The sequence below is a fragment of the Rhinatrema bivittatum genome, chromosome 1, assembly GCF_901001135.1.
Source record: "Rhinatrema bivittatum chromosome 1, aRhiBiv1.1, whole genome shotgun sequence".
Classification (NCBI taxonomy): domain Eukaryota; kingdom Metazoa; phylum Chordata; class Amphibia; order Gymnophiona; family Rhinatrematidae; genus Rhinatrema; species Rhinatrema bivittatum.
Window position 1 is genome coordinate 271,550,705 of NC_042615.1, and position 25,280 is coordinate 271,575,984.

At 44.6% G+C, this 25,280-nt stretch overlaps 1 protein-coding gene across 1 annotated transcript in view; it reads left to right on the forward strand.

The window, feature by feature from the left end:
• CCT7 (chaperonin containing TCP1 subunit 7) overlaps positions 1-25,280 on the forward strand; it is a 75,048-nt gene that overhangs the window by 44,577 nt on the left and 5,191 nt on the right. The window contains exons 8-9 of the mRNA XM_029594638.1: positions 1,961-2,149; positions 17,999-18,096. Of these exons, the coding sequence (XP_029450498.1) occupies positions 1,961-2,149; positions 17,999-18,096 (287 nt within the window). The remainder of the gene's footprint in view (positions 1-1,960; positions 2,150-17,998; positions 18,097-25,280) is intronic.

The window sequence follows — 25,280 nt, forward strand, 5'->3', positions numbered from 1 at the left end:
GCCTGCTCCGTGTAGCTGAGAGAGGGCTGCTTTATATCCCTGTCTTGCTGCCGTGTTTGTAAAATGGCTTCTGCCCTTGCCATGTAGTGAGGCTACCAGCAGGAACAGAAAAACACAGCCAGCCCTCCAATGCAGCCCCACCTCCATCCCAGCAGCCAAATTGCTGCTCTGCTCTGTTCAGCTTCTCTCTCCTTTAACAGCCACAGCACTAATTAGGCCTCCCAGCTTGCTGCCGACGCATCTTGCAGCCAACACCTAGTATGGCTGTCTTCCTGTGCTCAGCTGCTGCGAACCTCACTGCTGCACCGGGTACCCCAAAAATCGGAGGTGGACTCACATGAAGAGCTGGAGGAGTTCTTCCTGTTTTAGTCTTCCTTTTTTGCAAGGTAGGAGAAAAACCAAACAGCACCTTTTTTAAAGTAGGGAGAAAAATTCCAAAGAGGAGTATGAATTTAAAAAAAAGGGGGATGAGGGTAGAAAGGGAAGGAGGCTAAACAGATAAAGAAAAACCTACTCCACCCAAAAAGAGTCCCCTGGCCCTGGGCTATACTCAACTGGGTAGGGAGCACAAGGCTTTCACCGCAGGAGTTGCTCATAATCCAAATCCTTTCATTTAGCCTAACCAGGCCTCAGCTCACATTACGGGACATGCTAGCCTAACATCTGCTGGAGACAGAACATTGGCAAACTGATTGCAGCGTGGCACCTTATATAGGATGATGGGGAGCCTGTTATTCTGCCTCCATCTGCTAGTCAGTAGGCATAACCCATATGTCTGGACTGGTCTGGCAGGATGAAGAAGAAATACGTGGTAATATATGTAACACACCTGTGAATGTCATATGACTGTGAAAAGGTGTGCTGCTGTTTCAGCAAGGACATCATAACTAGCTTTATGGGTCTACTATAAACATACAAGTTCTCTAACAGAGTTTAATTAAATTTGATAAAGGAACACTGAGCAGCATTCAGAAGACCTTGCCTACTTAATTTCTTACATATGTATAGTAAAGCCACTAGAATAAACACAGGTTAGGAAAATGCTATGGGACAGTGTGAAATAGGATATAAACAAAACTTCTTGATTTTATTTTCAAAGGGCCCAATACACTAGTAATGAGAATCTGTCCCTTTTAAGTTAATGTTTTCACCAGGCAGCATTTTCTCAGAAGGTAGTTACTTTTCTTGTGACCTGGCTTGAGGTGAACCAGTGAGGATCTAGAGCTCAGAACTACCCAGCACCTGGCAGCTGACTGTGCACCGCAGCCCTTGGGTACTTTTAGATGCTAAAATTGCAAAATGAGTGTGCAACTCCCCAAGGTGAGGTGGGGGTGGATTGTGAAAATAACCTTCAGAGAACAACAGTTGCAGGGAAACTATTCATTCTTTGAAGGTAAGTTTTTTTTGGGGTTTTTTTTTTTTTTTTCATGGATTCCATCCTGTGGGGATTAATATTTTGCAGATACCTGGAATTTAAAGGGGGCTGGAAGGGAATGAGATTTGTACAATCTATGAAATATAGATGCATGCTTTTTTGAGTAAGTCTGTTGATCCAAGGCAGTTTTAGTTTAGGTGTCTCATCTCTTCATAGCAATATAAAATGGTTTACATTGATATAAAAATGTTGTGATAAAGAATTCAGTGCTAGAGAGATGCGTTTCATTATGTTAGTTTCATTTTGAAATAAATGCTAAATAAAATTGTGTGCTAAAGCAAAGCAATTTTCCCCTATTCAGTACTACTAAATGTTAAATGCCTGGACAGAATTGTGGGATCAATTCCACTTTCCAGAAAAATTAATTGCTTTAGAACATATTTGCAGTGTGTGAGAGAAGGTGGCATTTTATAATATGATCACTACTTTCAACTTGTGCAGTCTGATTTTAACATGAGCTGTCTTTTTGATACCGTGTGAGATTTTTAGAGTATTAAGATCGAGCTGACCATGTTTTTCCTCTAGGACTATCAAGCCATTGTTGATGCTGAATGGAACATCTTATATGATAAGTTAGAGAGAATCCACAAATCGGGTGCTAAGGTTGTCCTTTCTAAACTTCCCATTGGTGATGTTGCCACTCAGTACTTTGCTGACAGAGACCTGTTTTGTGCTGGTAGAGTCCCTGAAGAAGACCTCAAAAGGACAATGATGGTAACTGTTTTTTTTTGTTTGTTTTTTTGTTTTAAAACTAGTGTTTCATGCTACTATTTCAGTGCGCTCTTCATAGTCAAGACAGACATTTCTTTTTGTAAGAAATAACAATTGGTGGAATTGGAGACATCATCCTTATCACATGTCTATTGTAAAGTTGCATAACACTACAGGTAATTCAGCATATAGAAATGGGAAGATATATTAAGAGATGGGGTGCTTCTGGATGGCTACTGACAGGTTTGATTTTTAGGATAATCACAATGAATATTCATGATACATTTGGTTACCCTGAAACTAAGACCTATTTGCAGCCCTCCAAAAATGGAGTGGTGTGCCCCCTAACGTAGCGTCTTAACATTAGCATTTAAATATGTAAAGAATAATTTTGGGTAACTGCTATTCATGTTCATCCTCCCCTGTTATGTCACAGCTGTTTTGACATTTCTTGAAGAAAGTGTCTTGAGGTTCTATTTTCTGAAAAACAAAATCCAGTTAAACAGGTTTTTATCAAGATTTAATGTTACCAGAATTTTTTTAAATTACGGTATACTTTTATTTGGAGAGCATCAGTTCAAAATCTTATATCATAAACTTAGTTCCTGAAGGAATTATTTTGTGAACATAAGAAATTGCCATGCTGGGTCAGACCAAAGGTCCATCAAGCCTAGCATCCTGTGTCCAACAGAGGCCAAACCAGGCCACAAAAACCTGGCAATTACCCAAACACCAAGAAGATCCCATGCTACTGATGCAATTAATAGCAGTGGCTATTCCCTAAGTAAACTTGATTAATAGCAGTTAATGGACTTCTCCTCCAAGAACTTATCCAAACCTTTTTTTGAACCCAGCAACACTAACTGCACTAACCACATTCTCTGGCAACAAATTCCAGAGCTTAATTGTGCGTTGAGTGAAAAAGAATTTTCTTCAATTAGTCTTAAATGTGCTATTTGCTAACTTCATGGAATGCCCCCCTAGTCCTTCTATTATTTGAAAGTATAAATAACTGATTCACATCTACTCATTCAAGACCTCATGATCTTAAAGACCTCTATTATATCCCCCCTCAGCTGTCTCTTCTCCAAGCTGAACAGCCCTAACCTCTTCAGTCTTTCCTCATAGGGGAGCAGTTCCATCCCCTTTATCATTTTGGTTGCCCTTCTCTGTACCTTCTCCATCACAACTATATCTTTTTTGAGATGTGGCGACCAGAATTGTACACAGAATTCAAGGTGCGGTCTCACCATGGAGCAATACAGAGACATTATGACATTTTTCCGTTTTATTAACCATTCCCTTCCTAATAATTCCTAACATTGTTTGCTTTTTTGACTACTGCAGCACACTGAGCTGACTATTTTAAAGTATTATCCATTATGATGCCTAGATCTTTTTCCTGGGTGGTAGCTCCTAATATGGAACCTAACATCGTGTAACTACAGCAAGGATTATTTTTCCCTATATGCAACACCTTGCACTTGTCCAGTTTTCTTAGAAGTCTCTCATGTGGGACTTTGTCAAACGCCTTCTGAAAATCCAAAAACACTACATCTACCGGTTCACCTTTATCCACATATTTATTAACTCCTTCAAAATATGAAGTAGATTTGTTAGGCAAGACTTCCCTTGGGTAAATCCATGTTGACTGTGTTCCATTAAACAATGTCTTTATATATGCTTTACGATTTTGATCTTTAGAATAGTTTCCACTATTTTTCCCAGCACTGAAGTCAGGCGCACTGGTCTATAGTTACCCGGATCGCCCCTGGAGTCCTTTTTAAATATGGGGTTACATTGGCCACCCTCCAATCTTCAGGTACAATGGATGATTTTATAGAATTTCCTAGCATGTAGCCAGATGGACTCAGGACCAATGGGTTATATGCTCCCCTCTAGCAGATGGAGACTGAGTCAGGATTCAAAGCTGACATCACCTTAGATATACCCCCACAGTGACCTCAGCCCTTCAGTAGCTCTCTGTCTCCTAGAAGATGTTGATGTGCTTTCCCTATCGGGATCGCTGTACCCTTTGGAAGAAGACATTTCTACTTTTAAATTGGAGAAAGATTGAGCCCCTCACTCCTGTGGTGATATCTAAAGATCCCTCCCCCAATAGAGAATTCCTGAGGTGATTTCCGAGATCACTCAGAGGTGTTCCTTGATCGGTAGCCGGTTCCTGGTGTGGACTTTGTTGCTGAAGCAGCTGAAAGGCAGAGGGTGCAGGAAGCTGAGCACGGCAGTGACTGCCAAAGCCCTCTCCCCCGCCCCCCCCCCCCCCCCCCCCCCCCCCCCCCGCAACTGGAGACAGTCTCTGTACTCGGCCAGTAAGTGCTGAGCCCAGGTAATCTTTAAAAAAAAAAAAGTACCAATCCAGAGACGATTGGAGGGACTTCCGGTAGGTTTCCTCCGGTCTCCATGCTCGGCATGCTGTACTGATGTTGTTCCTGCTCCCATGGAGGGTAAAGGTAATTGGGCCTTCGAGCGGGTTGAGCAGCCCTTGGTGGGCTAGGGCCCTGCATTAGGCACACCTTGTGGTCTGCCTCATCGGCGCCATCTTATGCATATTGCTGTGTTATATGGCCCTACGTAGAACGTCGGTATGCGCAGTGTGTCTGCTGTGCGTGAAACGTCAGCGTGTACTTGCGCACCCAAGAACATTGCTCATGGATTTAGTAGGCCCCATGGAGTGAGAATCCAGAGACATCACAGTCAAGTAGCATATGCATAGTACAGCAGCCTTTATAGCAGATTCTCTATATGATTTAGTAAGGTTCTTGGCCAAATAGGTGGCAACGGTAAATGTGGCCACGTGGCTACTGTGGTTGAAGAATTGAGCAGTGGATTTGGATCCACTGCTCAATGGGCAGACTTCATTCAAGGGCAGACTCTTTTTCAGAGAGAAGCTGGGGAGAATCAAAGCCTCAGGGATTGCCCAAGAACAGGGGCAGGACTAGTTTTAAAGGAACTTAAATTAGAACTAGGCCAAAGGAATACAGATAATATAGACCATGTAGCCCTCTAGCCCAACAAAAGTCTAGACCACTAGGTTATGAACAATCCTTTGGAGGTAGCAGGAAAAGGGGCCACAGACAAGGACAGCAAGGGGCCTCCAACAAGCAAAGGCACCCAGCAATGGTACACAGTCACTCTTTGATCCTCCTGTTAAGAGGACATCTACAACAATATTACAAGGAGTGGGCCCGAGTTACAGGGGACCAGTGGGATTATGCTCTGAAGTTGAAAGCCCCCCAGTAAAATAAGCATTTTAGTCCCCATGCAAAGGATATAAATGTTAGTAGTTCAGAAAACAATAAATAATAATAAATAAATTTATTACTTTGTCTGCTTTTACTAGTTTTAGAATTTTTTAACCTTTTAGATTTTATCTGTTAGTATTTTAGATGTCGTATCAATATTAAGAAACTATGTATTTATAATTTTTCTTCTGATTTTGAAATGCAAATTTTTTTTAAATGAACATTTGTCTACAACTGTAAACCGATATGATATGTGCACATGAATGTCGGCATATAAAAATCAATCAAATAAACAGGTTGCTGTACTTACCAGCAATAGTACCAGTCCCAATAAGGAAAGAGGGAAAGGTTCCATTTAATTTGTCCCAAAGAAAGTGGGAACTTTTCAACCAGTACTAGACCTAAGAGTGGTAAACCAGTCACTTCTGGTACTTCATTTTCGTATGGAAACATTGAAGATGGTGATTATGACAGTAAGAAAAATAGAATTTCTACCAATGATAGGTCTCTCTGAGGCCTGCTTACACATACCAATAAGGAAACAGTATAAGCAGTATTTGTGTTTCGCAATAATAGGACACCATTACTAGTTCAAGGCCTTACTATTCATCCTAGCAACAGTCCCCAGGACCTTTACCAAAGTAATGGTGGTAGTCACAGCCTCTCTCTATAGGGAAAAAATGATTCATCTATATCTGCATGACTGGTTAATAAGAGCGGACTTGGTGCAGAAGGAGCACCAGCTAACAGCCAGAGTGATAGATGTTGATGGGATTAGGATGCATGGTGAATAAAGGCAGAAGCCACTTGGAGCCATCACAGCAGCTGATCCACCTCGGAGTCCAGTTCAACACAAGGAATAGGGAAGGTATTCTTAGAAGACGAGAATTATCAAGTTGCAGACTCAAGTCAGAGGTATGCTGACCCAAGGTCATGCCATTGCAGTCACTCCAAGCATACAATTACCTAGAGGTTTTAGGTTCGATGACTGCCATGATCAACGTGGTACCCTGGGCAAGAGCCCATTTATGCCTTTTTACAGCAGAATTTGTCTGGATGGTCACCACACAGCCAGGGATTTCACAGGAAAGTGCATGCATTTATTTATTTATTTATTTAAGGATTTTTATATACCACGGCACATTACAAACATCACCTCGGTTTACAATGAACCACGGCTCCATCCCCCCCAGGGATGGAGCCGTACCAGACCATGCTCCGAGTTTTCCACAAGGATGAATTATCAGCCCTTGTGTCCCAGACTATGAAGACACTGGGTCTCCCAGGAACGGAACCTACATCGGAACCAAAGAAGAATCCCATGTTGGTGTATCTCCGTAAGGCCTCATGCTATTTTCCTATGTTGGAGCCCATCAAGGAACTGATTGACCTGGAATGGAATGCTCCAGAGGCCAGTTTTAAAGGGGGCCGGGCACTAGAAGTCCTATAACCCGCTGGAGCCCACGACTAAAACTTCTACCTTCCCTAAAGTGGACGCGATCATCTGTGCAGTCTCAAAACGCACTACGATCCCTGTGGAGGGAGGAGCAGCACTGAAGGACGCCCAAGACAGAAGGCTGGAAGCCACCCTTAAGCAGTCCTTTGATGTTTCAGCAATGACGCTACAAATTGCTTCCTGCTGTGCATTGGTGGCACATTCCTGTTTGATCCTCTCTAGAGATGCCTCCACGCTTGGAGAAGCGATGAAATCTGCGGTTTCCTTCCTCACCGATGCTACCGCAGACCTCGTGCATTCATCATCCAGAGGTGTCGCTGCCGCAGTGGCGGCCAGAAGATAATTATGGCTCCGAAATTGGTCGGCTGACGTGACTTCCAAAGCGAACCTCACAAAAATGCCTTTTAAAGGATCTCTCCTGTTCGGGAACGAACTGGAGAAGTTAGCCAACAAACGGGGCGAATCCCCAGTACCCCGATTACCTGAAGACAGGAACAAAAGAACACAGCGCTCCTCCCCCAGAAGAACCAAGGGCAGAGGATCGCAGCGTTTTAAACCTTACAAGAGCACACAGTCCCAAGCACCTCGTCCTTCAGGAAGGTCTCAGCCATTTCGGAACAGGCACATTAAGAGAGGAGCAAGCTCAGGGGCAGGCTCAGGCCGCACCCCACAATGAGAAAACGCAGACCCATCCATAGGAAGAAGACATAGGGGGCAGACTTGCCCTCTTCTACCAAAGATGGGTCGAGATAACATCGGACAAGTGGGTCCTGACTATCATTCGAGAGGGGTACTCCCTGGAATTCCAAAGCATCCCCTCAGACAAATTTATAAGCTCGCCGTGCCATTCCCACTCCAAGAGACTGGCAGTGGAAACCACACTAGCAAGACTACTCAGCCTGAAAGCAATAGCCCCGGTGCCCATGTCTCAACAAAATACTGGCCACTATTCCATCTATTTTATCGTTCCCAAGCAAGAAAGAACATTCCGGCCCATCCTGGACCTAAAGGCCGTCAACAGTTACCTGAAGGTACCACACTTACGCATGGAAACTCTATGCTCCGTTATAATGGCGGAACAACCGGGAGAATTCTTAACCTCCCTGGCCCTATCCGAAGCCTACCTTCACATCCCAGTCCATCAGGGCCACCAGCGCTTCCTGCACTTTGCAATACTGGGCAATCATTATCAATTTCGAGCACTACCCTTCGGACTAGCTACCGCTCCCAGAACCTTCACCAAAATTATGGTGGTAGTGGCGGCAGCACCGAGGAAAGAATGAGTCCTGGTACATCCTTACTTGGGCAATTGGCTGATAAGGGCAAAGTCCCCGGAAGAGAGTTGCTATGTAACCACCAGAGTCAGGGACCTACTACAAGAGCTCGGATGGGTCGTGAACACAGCCAAGAGCTGCCTATAAGCCCTCCCATTCACTGGAATACCTGGGAGTCCGGTTCAATACCAAACAGGACAAGGTCTGCCTTCCCCCTCCAAGGAGAAGGAAACTGATGAGTCAATTACAAAACCTGTTGAACTCGGCTCGCCCCAAGGTATGGGACTACTTTCAAGTCCTCTGCCTCATGACATCAACTCTGAAAGTTATTCCGTGGGCAAGGGCCCATGTGCGACCGCTACAACACACTCTGCTGTCACGATGAACCTAGTGTCCCAAAACTACTCAATTCGCCTCCAACTACTGACAGAGGTTCGGCATCAGCTTCAATGGTGGCTACAGGAAGAACACCTAAGCAGAGATGTAAACCTATCCCCACCGAACTGGATCTTACTCACCACAGATGCGAGTCTGCGAGGGTGGGGAGCCCACTGCCAGGAGCTGACAGCCCAGGGACAATGGAACAAAGAAGAGGCGGAATGGAACATAAACCGCCTGGAAGCTCAAGCGGTCAGACTAGCCTGCCTGGGATTCAGCCACAGACTCCGAGGCGAGTCTGTCAGTCATGTCTGACAACGCAACAACCGTTCCCTACATCAACCACCAGGGAGGAACCAAGAGCCAGCAGGTGTCTCTGGAAATAGACCCTCTCATGGAGTGGGCGGAAACAAACCTGCAAGGGATTTCAGCCTCCCACATCGCGGGAAAAGACAAAATCTCATCGGATTACCTCAGCATAGAGAACCTAGACCTAGGGGAATGGTCGCTGGTGGACACAGCCTTCCAACTGATAGTGAACCGATGGGGTCCCCCAGCCATGGACCGCCTAGGAACTTGTCGAAATGCCCAAGCCCAAGATTCTTCAGCCGCAGACGAGAAACACAATCTCAAGGAATTGTCGCTCTCGTCCAGAACTGGCCAGAGAAGAACCCCTATAAGCCTTCCCACCCTGGCTACTACTGGGCAGGGTCATCCACAAGATAGAGCACCACAGGGGTCTAGTCCTACTAGTCACCCTGGATTGGCCAAGAAGACCATGGTATGCGGATATGCAAAGACTATTGGCGGGGAATCCTCTGCATATACCGCCATGCAGGGACCGATCGCACACAAAGACCCGGCTCTATTCTCTCATACAGTATGGCCCTTGAGAGGACTAACCTAACCTAAAGAAGCGCGGCTACTCAAAAGCCGTGATTGACACCCTGCTCCGGGCACGCAAGTTCTCCACATCTGTCTTACATACGGATCTGGAGAGTATTTGAAGCCTGGTGTGAAGATTGCGGCCTCCTTACGAGGACAGCCAAGATTCCCGTGATCCTAGAATTTCCTACAGGACAGCATGCAGAAGGGGTTGTCTCTCAACTCCCTCAAGGTTCAAGTCGCAGCACTGGCCTTTTTCAGGTCCGAAGTGGACGGTATCAGACTATCAGCTCATCCTGATGTGTCTCGCTTCCTGAAAGGAGTCAAACAACTCCGGCCACCACTAAAGTGGCCGGTGCCCCTATGGAACCTCAACCTAGTGCTAGACTTCCTAGCAGGAGAATCCTTCAGACCAATAAGCAGCCTGTCTCTACGTCTTTTGACCTTAAAGACAGCATTCTTGATCGCAATATGCTCAGCCCGGTGCATCTCCGAACTCCAAGCATTATTTTGTCGAACCATTCCTCAGGTTCACCCCAGGCACCATACAGCTGCGTACGGTACCATCCTTCCTTCCGAAAGTGGTTTCCCAGTTCCATATGAACCAGACCATATCCTTACCATCACCAAATGAACACAGGGATTTGGAAGACTCATGCCTCCTGCGCCACCTGAATGTCGGCAGAATCCTAGTCCGATACCAGAAGAGATCGGAGTCCTTGCGCAAAACTGATCACCTGTTCGTTCTTCAAAGCGGGAAGAAGCAAGGGGAAGTGGCATCGCGGGCGACCATAGCCCGCTGGATCCAAGAAGTAATCAATGTAGCCTACATAGAGGCAGGAAAACCACTACCTCTACAGGTCAAGGCACATTCTACAAAGGCCCAGACAATCTCCTGGGCTGAAACCAGGCTGCTTTTGCCAGCCGAGATCTGTCGGGCAACGACATTGTCCTCCCTACACGCCTTCTCTAGGTTCTACCGCCTCGATGTCCAGGCTAGGGAGGATACAGCCTTTGCAAGGGCAGCACTAAGTGGGCCACGGGCAGCCTCCCACCCAGTAGGGGAGTAGCTTTTGTACATCCCGTTGGTCCTGAGTCCATCTGGCTACACACTAGGAAATGGAGAAATTACTTAACTGATAATTTCGTTTTCCTTAGTATAGACAGATGGACTCAGCATCCCACCCACGGCTGCTCCAGAAATAGAGAACCTCTGATATCAGATCTTGAGACTGTACGGTAAGCCACGGCCTACCTGTAGTTTAAGACACCCACAGTAACCTAGGTGTCTGCGTTTATTGTTTCAGTGCACTGGCGGTCTCCAGTGCCAAATGTTCTTATATATATAATCAGTTGAACCAGTTCAAGGTTAATCAAGTGTAATCCAGTATTAAGCAACATATATCCACACTGGCTTTTTGAAGAGAATACTGAAGAGCTGAGCATGCTGCACAGGTATATGTAGGCTGACGTCAGCTTTGAAATCTGACTCCATCTCCCATCTGCTATCAGGAGAGCACAATACCCATCGGTCCTGAGTCCATCTGTCTACACTAAGGAAAATGAAATTTCCTTATCATACCCAGATCTGTCCAGATTCCTGGATTTTGCCTCACTGCTAACAGAGGCAGAGAAAAAAGTTTCACTGACGCTGCATATAACCTAGTGTTCCTCCTGCAGTCTCTTAGTATGTCTCTGTATCCAGCAGCTGGTAGAGGTGTAAAGCTTGCAGTTGGCTGGTTTGCTGGATAATTTACTCCCAGGAGTGGGCAGGTCCCTGGTGGGGACTATCTTACTGGTCGAGTGAGGACAAACGGGGGGGATCGGTGAACCTTGGGTGCTTCAGTTCTTTCCTGAGGATTGAAAGTCAATGGTGCTGGCTCCCTCATTCCTCTGACTCTCCTCTCCTCCTGGGCTGCTGCCAACCTGTTCCTCGATGCTCCAGATCAGGGAAGTGAATTTTCCTTGCTTATCATGCTATTTGTTGATTTGGGGGGGGGGTAGGAGAAAAGAGGCTAGAGCAGTGCAGTAAACCCTTCAGCTCTGGTAGGGCTGATCTTAGCTGGATCACTGAGATTCCTGTGTTGTGGGGACTGATAGAGATCAGCAGCCTATATGTGGGAAAGAAAGAGTGATAGCTACTTGGTGATTGGCGTTAGCCGCTCGATGCCAGTTTTTATTTCAGACCTTGGCAAGAAACAGTTCCCTGCAATTTGAATAAGTGAGACCCACTCACTTTTCTGGTGGTAATATCCTGTTTCATGGCTCGTCACACCGGCTCCCCGGAAGCACAGCGAAACAAGTGGAGATGCAGAGCTTGCGGTAGTGCCCAGCAGTGGTTGCTGATCTGAGGACTCTTCTCATGGCTCCCAATGAACACGGCAAATGCAGCGAGGCAGGGAGAGATTCAAAGCATTTCTTAATGCCTCGATGCTGCATGGGGCTTGTGTCGGGGACTGTTAATGCTGCTGAAAGTATAAGGAACTAAAAAAGCAGCAAGGAAGGTTGCTTAATAAAGCCGTGAGAGTAACAGTACACAATAAGCAACCAAATGTCCAATCTTGTAGAGGTTTATTGTGTACAAATATACGCAATAGAGCCCGACTCCAGCCGAGTTTCGCCCTCTTTCAGTAGGGCTGCATCAGGGGTATTAGCAAGTATCGATGCTATGTCTGCTCTGAAAGTGATCACTGTGACTTCTACACTGTTGAGATCCGGAGTCCACTTTTGGTGAAATTGATGAGCTTTTGTGTTGCAAAGACTGGAGAAGTTTTGCATTATCTATAGCCCATACCAAGTACCACACTCTGAAGGAGACATAGCATCGATACTTGCTAATACCCCTGATGCAGCCCTACTGAAAGAGGGCGAAACTCGGCTGGAGTCGGGCTCTATTGTGTATATTTGCACACAATAAACCTCTACAAGATTGGACATTTGGTTGCTTATTGTGTACTGTTGCTCTCACGAAAGTATAAGGAAGCCAGCTGAGGAGGAGGAGGAGGAGGAGGCAAGCTCTATGGATTGTAGACAGGCAGTTCTGGGCTTTCCCTGCAGCGTGAGAATGGTGGCCATTTTGGTTTTCATTCCCACGATGCAGGGGTTTGCGAGGTAAGAAAGACTTCTTCCTTACAATTGTCTCCTACAGCTAAGGACTCTGATAGTGCTCAGGAAATGGTCTACTTCGGCTCAAATGCTTTCCTGTGTTAAGAGTACTAATCCCAAGTGGTCCCTTTTGGGGTGGTAAATCCTGTGGGGTGGTTTCTGGTGGTCCTCTTGTGCATTCCTGTTCCCAGAAGAAAAAAAATAAAAGAATGGCATAGCCTGTTTTTTCTTTGAATTGAATTTTGGCTCAGAACAGATTTTTCTGAAGGTCTCTCTGAGATATTTTCCTGGGAATGGTGATTGGGTTGTGACTCTTCGAGATGAAGGTGCGACCCCTGTGCCTGACAGGGCTGATGCCAAACTGGTTCAGCTGTTCAGGAGGGGTGAACTGCCTTTAGTTAGTACAGTCCCTAGGACTCTGGGGTGTATGGCCAAGGGGATTGAGGCCAGTAAAGGATAGGGCAAGCTCTATTTTGAAGGAGTCAAGGTTCCCATGCCATAGGCCTTGTTTGAAATGGTATCCATGGAAAGCGATGGCATCGCAGCCTTTTTCAAAGTGTTACATGTTGTTGGGTTCAATTTGAAGAGAACATGGCTGTCAAGAATACCAGAGACAAAATGTTTGGGGCTCTTCTCAGGGGGTTTTGGAGTAGCGGCCTGGCACTTCCTAGTCTTATGGCACATGGGAAACATCTGCAAAAGATCTTTTGTAGTTTTGTTCTTAGGTGCACCGGCCTGTTTGTGCTGAGGTTTCAGCAGCCCGAGGTACAAGGGGGCGGGATCCTCTTTCCTCCAAGCAAGCAGAGCATATGGAGGCGGCTGTTCCCTATATTGTGGATGCTTGTATGACGTGCTGTGCTTTTTCAGCCCAGATGTGGAGGTCTGTTTCAGCCAGAAGTCATTTATGGTCCAAATCGCAGCTTGACAGTTTTTCCTTCAAATTCACACCTTTGTGTGGCAAAGTCCTGGAACAGCTAGTGAAGCACTTAAGTGAATCCTTTACCCAAAGTTGAGCCCAAGAGGAACAAGAAGAGCTCCCATGGGAATATTGGCCAGGTAGAGATCTCTTCTCTCAGAAGCAGGCATCTGCCAAGCCGCTGTCCTTTCCAGAATCACATACGCCCATCCATGGCAATTTCAGTACTGGTGCCAGAGGGAGTAAGTGCAAGGCAGCGCAGCTAGTCCACTCTTCCCCAGATTTCACAGGGGCATGGTTGCTACTCTCGTGCAAGGAGTGTACCAAGATAACGACAGACCAGTGGGTTCTCTGTCTTAAGAGATGGCTGTGCCTTGGAATTTGTTCATCCGGTCAGCGAGGTCTACATGAGCGTCCCACACCTAATGAGAGATGGTTCGCTTCACACTAGGCGATTGTCCCGGTACCTCTGGCGGCATTAGACAGAACACTGTTTTCCATCTGTTGTGATTCCGAACAAGGAAGGTGCCTATCGGCCCATTCTGGCTCTGAAAGTGCTCCATGTCCGATAGAAATCACTATGCTTGGTGAATGCAACTGTCCTTAAATGAGAGCTCCTGGATTCTCTGGATCTCACAGAAGTATATTTACATTTTCCCTTAAGAGGAGAGATTTTTAGGGTCCCGCACTCCCACTTAGGTTGGTGGATGTTCACCAAGGTGATGGTGGTAGTGGCAGCAGTGCTCAAAAGGGAAGGAGTACTGGTGCACCCATATCTGGACGACCGCCTCATTCAAGTAAAGTCTGTATATCTTTTGGCATATGTGCAGAGGTCCTCAAGGTTGAGGTCTCTGGGATGGGTTGTGAGCCATCTCACACATCTCTATCCCTGGAATAACTGGGGGCTCACTTTGACACTCGAGTGGGGAAGGTGTTTCTAAGGAAGGACTGGATGCTGAAATTTCGGTCTTATGTACATTATCTTTTGGGACTTTTGGTGCCGAAAGTCTGGGACTATTTACAGGTCCTGGATTCTATGGGGTGAACACTGGAACTGGTTCCTTGAGCACTGGTTCGTGGACAACCTCTTCAGAGTTCTTCTCTCCCACTGAAACTTGTCTAATATTGGATTCGATCTTCCACTTCTGCTCAGGGTGAATGCCAGGTCCAATCTTTCATGGTGGCTTGGTTGGGCCAATCTAAGTTGAATGGAGCTAGAAATACCGAATTGGGTGATAGTAACCACCAATTCTAGCCTCACAAGTTGGGGAGCGGTGTGCCAAGGTCAGTTGGCGTAAGACCAACGGAGAAGCCTAATGGTTAGAGCAGTGGGCTAAGAACCAGGAGATCAGGGTTTGAGTCCTGCTGTCGCTCCTTGTGACCTTGGTTAAGTCACTTTACCCTCCATTGCCTCAAGTACAAACTTAGATTGTAAGCCCTCTGGGGATAGGGAAATACGTACAGTACCTGAATGTAATCCACTTTGAAGCGCTGAAAAAAGTGCAAAAAGCGGAATATAAACAAATAAAATAGAAGATGGAAGCATCGTAGTCAATCAGTTAGAGACCTGAGTGGTACGTTTCTCATTTCTTGTCTTTCTGCCATGGTTACGCGGTCAGATAATGCCACAAAGATGGCTTACATCAACATGCAGGGAGGAACCAAGAGTCTGGCGGTGGCTCAGGAGTTAAGTTTGTTGGCCGGAACAGCATCTGTCTCTCCTGGCAGTGTCTCACATTGCCGGGGCATACAATATTTAGGCGGATTTTCTCAGTCAAAGGTGGCTAGACCCCAGAGAGTGGAAGCTATCAGAGGAGGCAATGAGTCTCATACGGATCAGATGGGGAATGCCTCACATAGACTTAATGGCATCACGGCAAAATGCTAAGATGGCACATTTTTTATAGTCACAGGCGGGAGCACAGGGCATAAGACGTCGATGCTGTAGTGCTGCTGTGGCCTCCGGGAATTCTGCTTTGTGTTTCCTCCATGGCCGCTAGTAGGCAAGGTGCTTCGGCGGATAGAACAGCATCCAGGACAGGTAATTCCGGTGGCCCCAGAGTGGCTGTGTTGACCTTGGTTCGTGGATCTGGTTGATATGGTGGTGGACGGGCTTCTAAAATTAGGCCATCTATCACGATTTCTTCACCAGGGTCTGATTTTCAGATCATGCGGCTCATTTCTGTCTCACAGTTTGGCTTTTGAGAGGAAACGTCTGAGATGGAAGGATTATTATGAGTAGGTTATCTTCACCTTACTACTAAAGACCACACCCTTGACCTATGTGAGGATTTGGAGGATTTTTGAATCCTGATCCGGGCAGGGAATGTGGCCGACTCATGCTTCGGTTTCATATATTTTAGCTTTTCTACAGAAGGGATTGGTAAAAAGACTAGCCCTTTAACTCCCTTTGAGAGCAGGTATTTGGGGTAAAGTGCAGGTATGCCATTGGCAGGGCACCCAGATGTAATTCACTTTATTCGAGGAACAAAACATTTGCGTTCTCCTGTGTGGCGGATATGTCCCATCTTGGAATATTAAGTTGGTTCTGAGGGGCATGTGTAAAGCTCTGTTTGAAGTGTTGAACAGGGCAACTATAAAGGATTTAACCCTGAAGGTGGTTTTTCTCTGGCAGTCTGTTCAGCCAGAAGGATTGCTGAGCTTCAGGTATTGTCACGTAGAGAACCTTTTCTATAGATTTTGGACTCCTGGGTCTCATTGCGCACAGTACCTTCCTTTCTCCTGAAGGTTGTTTCTGCGTTCCATCTTAATCAAATGGTGGAGCTTCCGGCCTTTCTGGATTTGGAGTCATCTGCATCTCACGCAAAGGAACTTCGGGTTCTGGATGTACAGTGGGCATTGGTGAGGTACCTCAAGGTTACTATTAGTTTCTGTTTTTGTTAGATCACTTCTTTGTGCTTTGAAATGGTCAGAGGAAAGGGTGCGAGGCATCTAAAGCTACAATTGCCCATTGGCTAAAGATAACTATTGCCTCGGCTTACATTTGTAAGGGTCACATTGTACCAGAAGGTTTGCGGGTTCACTCAACTTGCTTTCTGGTGACCACCTGGGCAGAGTATCAACAAGTATCCTCACAAGAGATTTGTTTTGTGACTACTTAGAAATTGTTGCACACTTTTGCCAGACATTATCGTTTATGTGTCTGGGCTCTGGACTCCATAGGATTTGGGGAAAGTGTTCTACAAGCGGGACTCTCGATCCCACCCTGTGTAAGGAAGCTTGGGTACATCCCAGGAGTCTGGACTGATTTAGGTATGAATAGGAAAAAATGGTTCTCATCTGCTAATTTTGTTCCTGTAATACCACAGATCAGTCCAGAGCCTTAACCGTTGAAGTCTGCTCGTACGATATTTAATGTATAATGCAGAGTTGTCGAGGGATTCAATGATATTCTCCTTGATTACTCTTGGAAGGGATCTTCACCTTTTCACTTGCTCGTTGAAGGGGTTTTTGGAGTCTTAGTTGTTAGTGTTTATTTTTAATCATCTTGGCTTGGGTACAGGCCAATACTGAGAGACTGCAGGTGGCACACTAGGTTCTATGTAGCATCAGTGAAGCTTTTTTTCCCCCTCTGTCTCTTTATCTGCTGGCAGGGAAGCAAAACCCAGGAGTCTGGACTGATCTGTAGTATTACAGGAACGAAAATTAGCAGGTAAGAACCAATTTTCCTTTCTTTGTCCTTTTCATTTTATGATTGTTTCACATTTATTAAGAATCTGTGTGGCATACCTTTTGAACACTAAAATTCTGTCTAACAAAAAACATTAGCTAGCCAGTCATGAATGGGGAGATTGCAGGGGCCACTTGATGGAGCTTTGAACAGCTCTTTTTGAAGTGAGAAGGCAGTTAACAAATTTTTATTTAAAACATTTACTTAGTGAGTCACACTACTCCAAGCCTTGCCATAGCAGTAATTGCTCTTCATGCCGTGCTTGACTGCAATGGTTACTCCACATACAACCATCAGATGCAAACCTGATGGTATTTGGCCAAGCCGTCTGCTTTTAAGGGAAGCCAGCAGGATCTTTTAAACTGATAATACAATTGCTGATATTTTGCCAACTGCTTGTTTTCCACCCTAATGCCCTCCTGAGCTCATTTCTTTCTGTTCACCACACTGCCGCTGCACCTGTAGACTCTCTATTCTTTACTCTGTATACTTTCTCTCCTGTGAAGCAAGTTGGTCCTGATCCAGCACTTGGTTGTGAAGGAGCATGGGGCAGGGACTGAGTTAATGCATACTTTTTGGCACCATGGTTGTGGCTCTCCCATTTCCTGGTTTCAGTATGGGAGGCCATGCATGATCCTAGGCCCTAACTTTGTTTTGAGCCATGCTGTCACAACTACCACAGTCAGTATCTGGTTCCTTCTGTGTTCAGCAGGCTATTAAAAAAGCATATGCAACCTGTCAGCTGTATGTTGGAAACCCTTAATGTAGAGAAAATAAATGTTACCTGAAAAATGTTTTAAGATAAATTACAATAGTGACATAGATAAAACACATGGATTTCTGTTCACAGCTATGAGACCTTTTTCTTTTCCTTTGTGATACAGGCCTGTGGTGGTTCCATCCAGACTAGTATTAATGCCTTAACTGATGATGTACTTGGACAGTGTGCACTCTTCGAAGAAGCTCAAGTTGGAGGAGAAAGGTGGTGTTAATTTAATGCAAACCTAATTCATATCCTCTGCATTGTTTGCAATTTAATGCATATTTAAGTTTCACATGCTAAAGCATTAGAGCTTAGTGAACAGTTAAGAAATATGAGCAGATATGTGAGAAAAATGAATGGGTACATTCAGTAGATAATGAAGCATCACAAGTATTTTGTGTTTAATTTTGATTTGACACTTGCCCATGATGTCTTCATTGTTCAAAAATGAGATCATTAGATTTTTTTTTTGTATATCTGGGCTGTGCCTTTCAAGTTGTAGCTGTTTAGTTTGCTGGTTTAAAATCTTTTATCCTGTATCCTTGCAATGATAGAATGCAGGGCTCAAAATATGTTTTGTTTTGTTTTTTGTTTGTTTGTGTGCACTGGCTCTGATGTAAAAAAAAAATCTGATTTTAGGTGAATAATTTCTTTGCCTCCTTAAATTTTGGAGACCAGAGGAAGAAGTTGGAACATTTCCTGTTCCAATTGGAGGAATGTTTTGCTCTTAGTGGAGGTATCCCAACAGTGCATGCCTCTCCAAAAATGCTTCCAGAGTTGGGAATAAGACCTCACCTCAAGGAAGTGGTTTCTATTCATCTGGGGGAGTCCCCCTCATGAGTCTGAAATGGATGAAGCAGACTTTATTCATTCTGCATTCTTACCAGATATTTCCCCTTCAGAATAGCAGAAGTTTCTTCAGCCACCCTCATCCTTTTTGGGGTCATGGCTTAGTGTTCCCCCATGGTTGGGAGGGAGGAAGAATCTACGGAGATTCTTCAGATCTCCTGCCTCATGATAAAACTTCTCCTCTGGATCTATGCTAGACTCAGGCCACAGTTATATCCTGGTTCACTGGACATCAAGGCTGCATGCGACACAGTGGATTATGCTGTTCTTCTACACAGCCTCTGCGAGCATGGCATCTCTGGTACCGTCTGGTGGTTTACCTCTTTCTTGTCACATTGTTTCCAACGGGTTGAGTTCAATAACAAGCAGTCTCATTGGGCTGATATCGCAACACGCCTACCCCAAGGGTCGACCTTTTCAGCCATGCTCTTTATTTATTTATTTATAGAATTTTAACCTTCCATACAGGTAAACTCAGAAGGAAAAATACATTGGATTTTTGCAGTTTCCTATCTTTAAACATTCCAATATTAAGAAACAGTAATTACTACATTATACATAAAGTAGATTAACTGCAACATCTCTCCATGTAATATTAATGAAACGAGAGACAACTCCTATCTTGAGCGATCAAAAGAAATTAAAAAAATTAGTCTCTGTTGTAATATTGGAGATAGAGAAATTAGTGTTACTTATCATTCTCATACCGCAATAAAGATATTCCTTGATTTGGACTTACCAAGGAGCTTGAGTTTAAAAAAATTTGTAACTGATCAGGTTCAAAGAATACATTCTTAACCCCTTGTTTATTCACTATACATTGGCATGGGAGCCTAAGACGAAACTTGGCTCCCATGCCCACTACTTCATTACGCAATGAAAGAAATCTTTTCCTACGTTCCTGAGTAGAAAGTGTAACGTCTGGAAAGACCCATATGGACTGACCCAAAAAGGGTATCTTTCTATTGCGGAAAAAAGCTTTTAGTATCATTTCTCTATCTTGTGCAAATACACATTGTATAAACATAGTTCCTCTTTTAGTTGGTTTTATTTCCCCAGATGTTTCCAGGAATTGTTAACTCTAAATCTGAATCAGGCACCTGATCATTTGATACTATAGACACAGTTTTGGTCATGTAAATTTTTGCCAATGTAGGCATCAATTCTTTGGGAATTTTTAATACTTCCATTAAATACTTTTTAAACATTTCTAAGGGAGATACCTTTTCAGATAAGGGAAAGTTGAGAATACGAAGATTCAAATATCTAATTGAATTTTCAATATTCTCTAGTTTCCTTTGTTGTATTATATCAGACTTGATCAATTGTGTTTGATTAGTTTGTAAAGTAGAAACCTTTTGTTCTAAATGAGCTATGTTTTGCTTATTTGTGGAAATACCTAATTCCATAGGATGAATTTTCCCTACCAAACTAGAGGTAACATCCACAAGAGAAGATACTGACTTTTCTAAAACCATTATTGCAGTCCATAATAGAGTCCATTGTAATTTCAGTAGGTTTAGGAATAGCTGGGCGCAATATAGTAAACTCAGTTCGTTGGCTATCCACAAGATTACTTGATTCCCCCAATGTTTCTTTTTTCTCTCTAGGAGTAGAGGCTTTAGTTTCAGGGGGAATCAATGCTTCATTCCCCCGCATAATGCCCTCCGTGAACCCCACCGCTCCGGGTTCCGGGATAGACTCACTTATGACAAGAGAAACATCTCTGTCATTTATTCGTCTTTGGAGTTTTTAATACTTCTGAGGGAAACGGGGGGGGGGAGGCGGGTAGACGGCGCTTCGGGACTTAGGCTGACTTGTGTGTCCGGCGAACAATCCACACGCTCCTCTGGATTGAATGCCAAGAACTGCCGCGGAGTTATAGTAGCCACTACGGGAAGCATGAAGCCTTCAATCGTAGGTTGCAGGGTATCTGGGATCTGGGGTCCAGCCCCAGACTCCCTAATCCTTGCTTTCCTTTTCGAATGTGGCATAGGTTTTCTTTATTAAACTGTATCAAGGATTCTGACTTCCCAAATCTCTAGATCCAATAACTTAATTGTATGAGTTGGCAAACGAGGGTACTCAGAGAGGAACAGAGAGAGAGGATTTTTAAAGTAAAGATGGTACTTACAATTGATGAAGATCCAAAACATTTTTGCAAAATCTCGGACAAAGCCGCGCGCCCCTTTGGCAGCGCGCCAGCAGCAGCTGCGCGCCGCAGAAAGGGGCAGTTTTAAGGCCTACTGTCCCCTTTCTGATGACGTCAGCGGTAAGTCCAATCAGGCCGGGAAGTATCCTCACCCTCCACAGGAGACAGATTAATCAGGCCGGGACGTATCCTCACCCTCATAGGAAACAAGTTCGGTAGTTTAAACTCCTCTCCGGGTCCTCTCACCTCTCTCCTTCCCCCCCCCAGCCATGCTCTTTAACATGTATCTGACTCCTTTGTGCAAAGTGCTTGCCAGGTTGTGTAAATGGTATAAATTGTACGCCTATGACACTTTTTGCCTGGGCTTGTTCTTCCTGGACAGAAACAGTTGATCTGGTGAATCTGTGCTTATCGACTATTAAGCGATGGCTATTTTTCAACAAGTTGTCTCTGTGTTTCTAAAACACAATGTCAGCTGACTCAGCAACCTCTGGCCAAGAGTCCATACACCTCAGTTGTGATAGAGAACATTTCATTCTCACTTAACTCTTGCATTTTGAATTTAGGCGTCTTAATTGACCCAACTTTATTCCACCCTTATCATACTGCAGGCTTTTTCAGACTTCGAGTACTCTGTGGGCTTAAACATCTGTTAAATAAGGAGGACTTCTGCACAGTGGTACAAGCTTCCATACTCCCTATTGTAGAATATTGTAACTCCATTCTCTTGGGTCTACCCGCTGCTACTCCAAGATTTCTTCAACTATTGATGAATGCGACTGCGTGTCTCATCGCTGGCATCAATAGATGCAAACATATCACCCCTGTGCTTTTTGACTTACACTGACTCCCGATCGCAAAACGCATCAATACAAGGTTACAACTATCATTTTCAAACTGATTTCCTCCGCCCTTTCACCATGGTGTAATGGCTTTGCTGCAGATGTACTGCCCAACTCAGCTCCTATCCTCACAAAGGGGCCTTCTAGACGGTGCCTCTCCATTGCATGCCAGGCTTAGTTTTACCAGAGACTGCTTTCTCAGTTGCTGCTCCAGTGTTGTGGACTCCCTTCCCGAAGCACTGCCCCTTGCAGGCAGCATGAAGTCTTTCAAGACTTTGTTAAAAACTTGTGTATTCAGGCAGGCATTTTACTAGGCTCGTGAACGGTTTTGATTAGTCTGGCATTTTTTCTATTGTTGCAAGTATCATTTTTTCCCTGTATGTACCCGGATCAGTTCAGACAGTGGGTTATGTCCCCCTTCCAGCAGATGGAGTCAGAGCAAAAACTGTAAGGATGGCCCCTAATAGGTTGGAGCGCCCTCTGTGTCCCTTTCTCTGACTCCAGCAGATGGCAGGTGGCACCTACGGTATCGTTTTATACTGTTTATGTATTGATTTTATGCTCATTTTCCTCCTGTACATCACCTAGGATATAGATGATTAACAAATGAAGATAAAGGTTTCAAGAACTTGGAGTAGCTGGCAAGAACACAGAGTATTGATAAAGAAAAGACTTGAACAGATGATGCTGGGCTTTTTCAGTTTCTTTAACTTCCAGCAGATTCTGCAACTATCCCTGTTCACAAGCTTCTGCAGGATCTCCAGAAGAGATTGTGGCGGACACAAATGACATGCATACCAATGGTCCGTAAGCTGGATTTAAAATACAGGGATCAAGCTTTCCTACATTTTGGGGTTGTCCAACTTCCCCACCACATGGTAGTGGTGAATTCTCTGCTGAAGCACGCTAAGTGCACATGTGATCACTCCAGTACACCTCTTGGGAAGGACTCAAAGGTGTTGGACATGTCTTGGGGGGGAAAAAAGCTTTCCAAGGATCCACGCTGAATACCCAGATCACAGCTCAGCTCTACATGGTTCAGTATCAGTGCGTGAATACATGTAAAAGACTGATGGATTTGACAGATCCAGAACAGGCAGACTTCCACTAACCAGTAGAGGATTTTGAGGAATGTGAAGTGCCTCATCTCGTTCTACTTACGAAGCTTTTGATATTGCAGCCAGGATTTTTGTAGCTTCTATAGGAGCCCAATGACTTGTGTGGCTGCAACCAAGTGGCCTCCAAGAGAACATGCTTAATCATCTTGCGATGTGCTTTGCACAGGAAATTTATTTCAAGAGGGTGATTCTGAATAAAGAGCCTCAGTCCATTTTGCAATCAGTCTGTTGCAGTAGGGGGAACAACCAGTATTGGATGCCAGTATTTTCCCTACAAGTGTTAATTCTTTCAACAATCCTTCTGTCTTTTTTTTCACGGCTTCAAGTTCATCCCATTCTTCAGCATGTCTGCCAGAGGACAGAGGGCACAGCATCGTCCAAAAGCTCACACAGCAGAATCTGGGGGGGGGAGGGGCATTCAGTCCTTCCTGCTGGAATAGTTCTCTATTTCCTAAGACCTGTGGGTCCTGAAAATTGTGGAGCATGGCTACTTTTTATACTTCTCTCACCCTTTCTGACCCATCGGACTTCAACTCTTACCCTTCTCAATCGAACAGGGAGTGGAGTCACTTCTTCAGTAGAAGGCGATCTAACCTGTCCCTCAGGCATGTGGCCAGGGATTCTATTCCAGGTAATTCCTGATGCCCAGAAAATCAGAGGGGGGGGGGGGGCTTAGGACCTATACTTAACTTGCAGAGACTGAACAAATTATTGGTATGGGAGAGATTAAAGATGAACTTCCTCCAAATAATTCTCCCTTTCCTTCAATCAAAGGATTTGATGTCTTCTGGATCTAAAGGATGCTTATGCACACATCTCCATTCAGCCTGTCCATCAAAAGTTTCTCAGGTTTGTGGTGAAGGGCACACAGCACCAATAAAAAGTACCCCCCCTTCAATCTCTCTGTGGCTCCAAGAGTATTCACAAAATGCTTTGCGATAGTTGCAGCACCACTTTGTCAACAGGGAGTCTTCATGTTCTCATACCTGGATGATTGGTCAGTATAGGTCCATCCCAATCAGGAGTTGTAGATTCTCTTGAAGACCATATGGCTCCTTGGTCCCTGGGTTTCATAGTCACCTTTGCCAAGTCAAATCTGAGTCAAAGAATTCAGTTCATAGGAGGCTAGATAGACTTGCTTCAAGGGAAAACATTTTTCCCTGTTGAAAGAGCAGTGATGTGGAGAGGCTTGGTAAGGTGCCTCCTCTTATTAGGACTGAGTTTCAGCAAGGGTGGTTGTGGTCCTCCTTGGACATATGATTGCTGTAGTGGCTTTGATCTGACTTGTTTGCACATGCAGAGCCTTTGGTAGGGCTTTGAAACCAATGAGATCAGTTCTTTTTTTTTTTTAAATTTATTATTTATTGAATTTTATAACATTGATTACAATGAAATAAACAAGGTATTTAAGGAAATAATCATTATTACAAAACAGGGAAAACCCCATTTATTGTCCACATTTATATTAATACAGTCCACATCTAGAGGAAAAAATGAGATCAGTTCTGTCAGTCTTTATCGAATTAAATCTTGTATCCCTTTAGTGGTGGAAGAATCCAGATGTTTTATAGGTAGGTCTCTTGTTACTTGATGCATTGCATCAAGTAACTGTCTACCAATGCCTGTTACCTTGGGGTGGAGGTGCTCACCCAATAGCCGTGGACCCAAGGATCTGGTCTCCCATGTGAAATGAGAGAGCCCTGGCATATCTAAAGAGAACTCAGACTTGCTATCAAGCTTCTCAACTCTTCATGTCTTTTTATCTTGATAGGGAATGCTGTTGCCAAACAAGCTCTTATCAATTGGTTAGCGGACTGATAAACATAGTAATGACAGCAGAAAAAGACCAAAATGGTCCATCTAGTCTTCCCAGCAAGCTTACCAAGGGTAGTATCTGCCGCTCCGTGCAGGTTACCCCCAAGCTTTTTTATTTATTCCCATCCTCTAGCCTTTAAGGATCCACAGTTTTTAACCTATGCGCCTTTGAAATCCTTCACAGTTTTAGTCTTCACCACTTTCTCCGGAAGGGCATTCCAGGCATCCACCACTCTCTAGTGAAGAAATATTTCCTGACATTGGTTCTAAGTCTTCCTCCCTGGAGTTTCAAATCATGACCCCTAGTTCTACTAAATTGTTTCCAGTGGAAAAGGTTTGTTGATGACCATGGATCATTAAAACCTTTTAAGTATCTGAAGGTCTGTATCATATCACCCCTGCTCCTCCTCTCCTGCAGGGTATACATATTCAGGTTCTTCAACTTCTTCTCATAAGTCATTCGATGGAGACCACCCACCATTTTGGTCCCCCTTCTCTGGACCACCTCCATCCTGTCTCTGTCTCTTTTGAGATACGGTCTGCAGAACTGAACACAGTACTCCAGGTGAGGCCTCACCAAGGACCTGTACAAGGGGATTATCACTTCCCTTTTCTTACTAGATATTC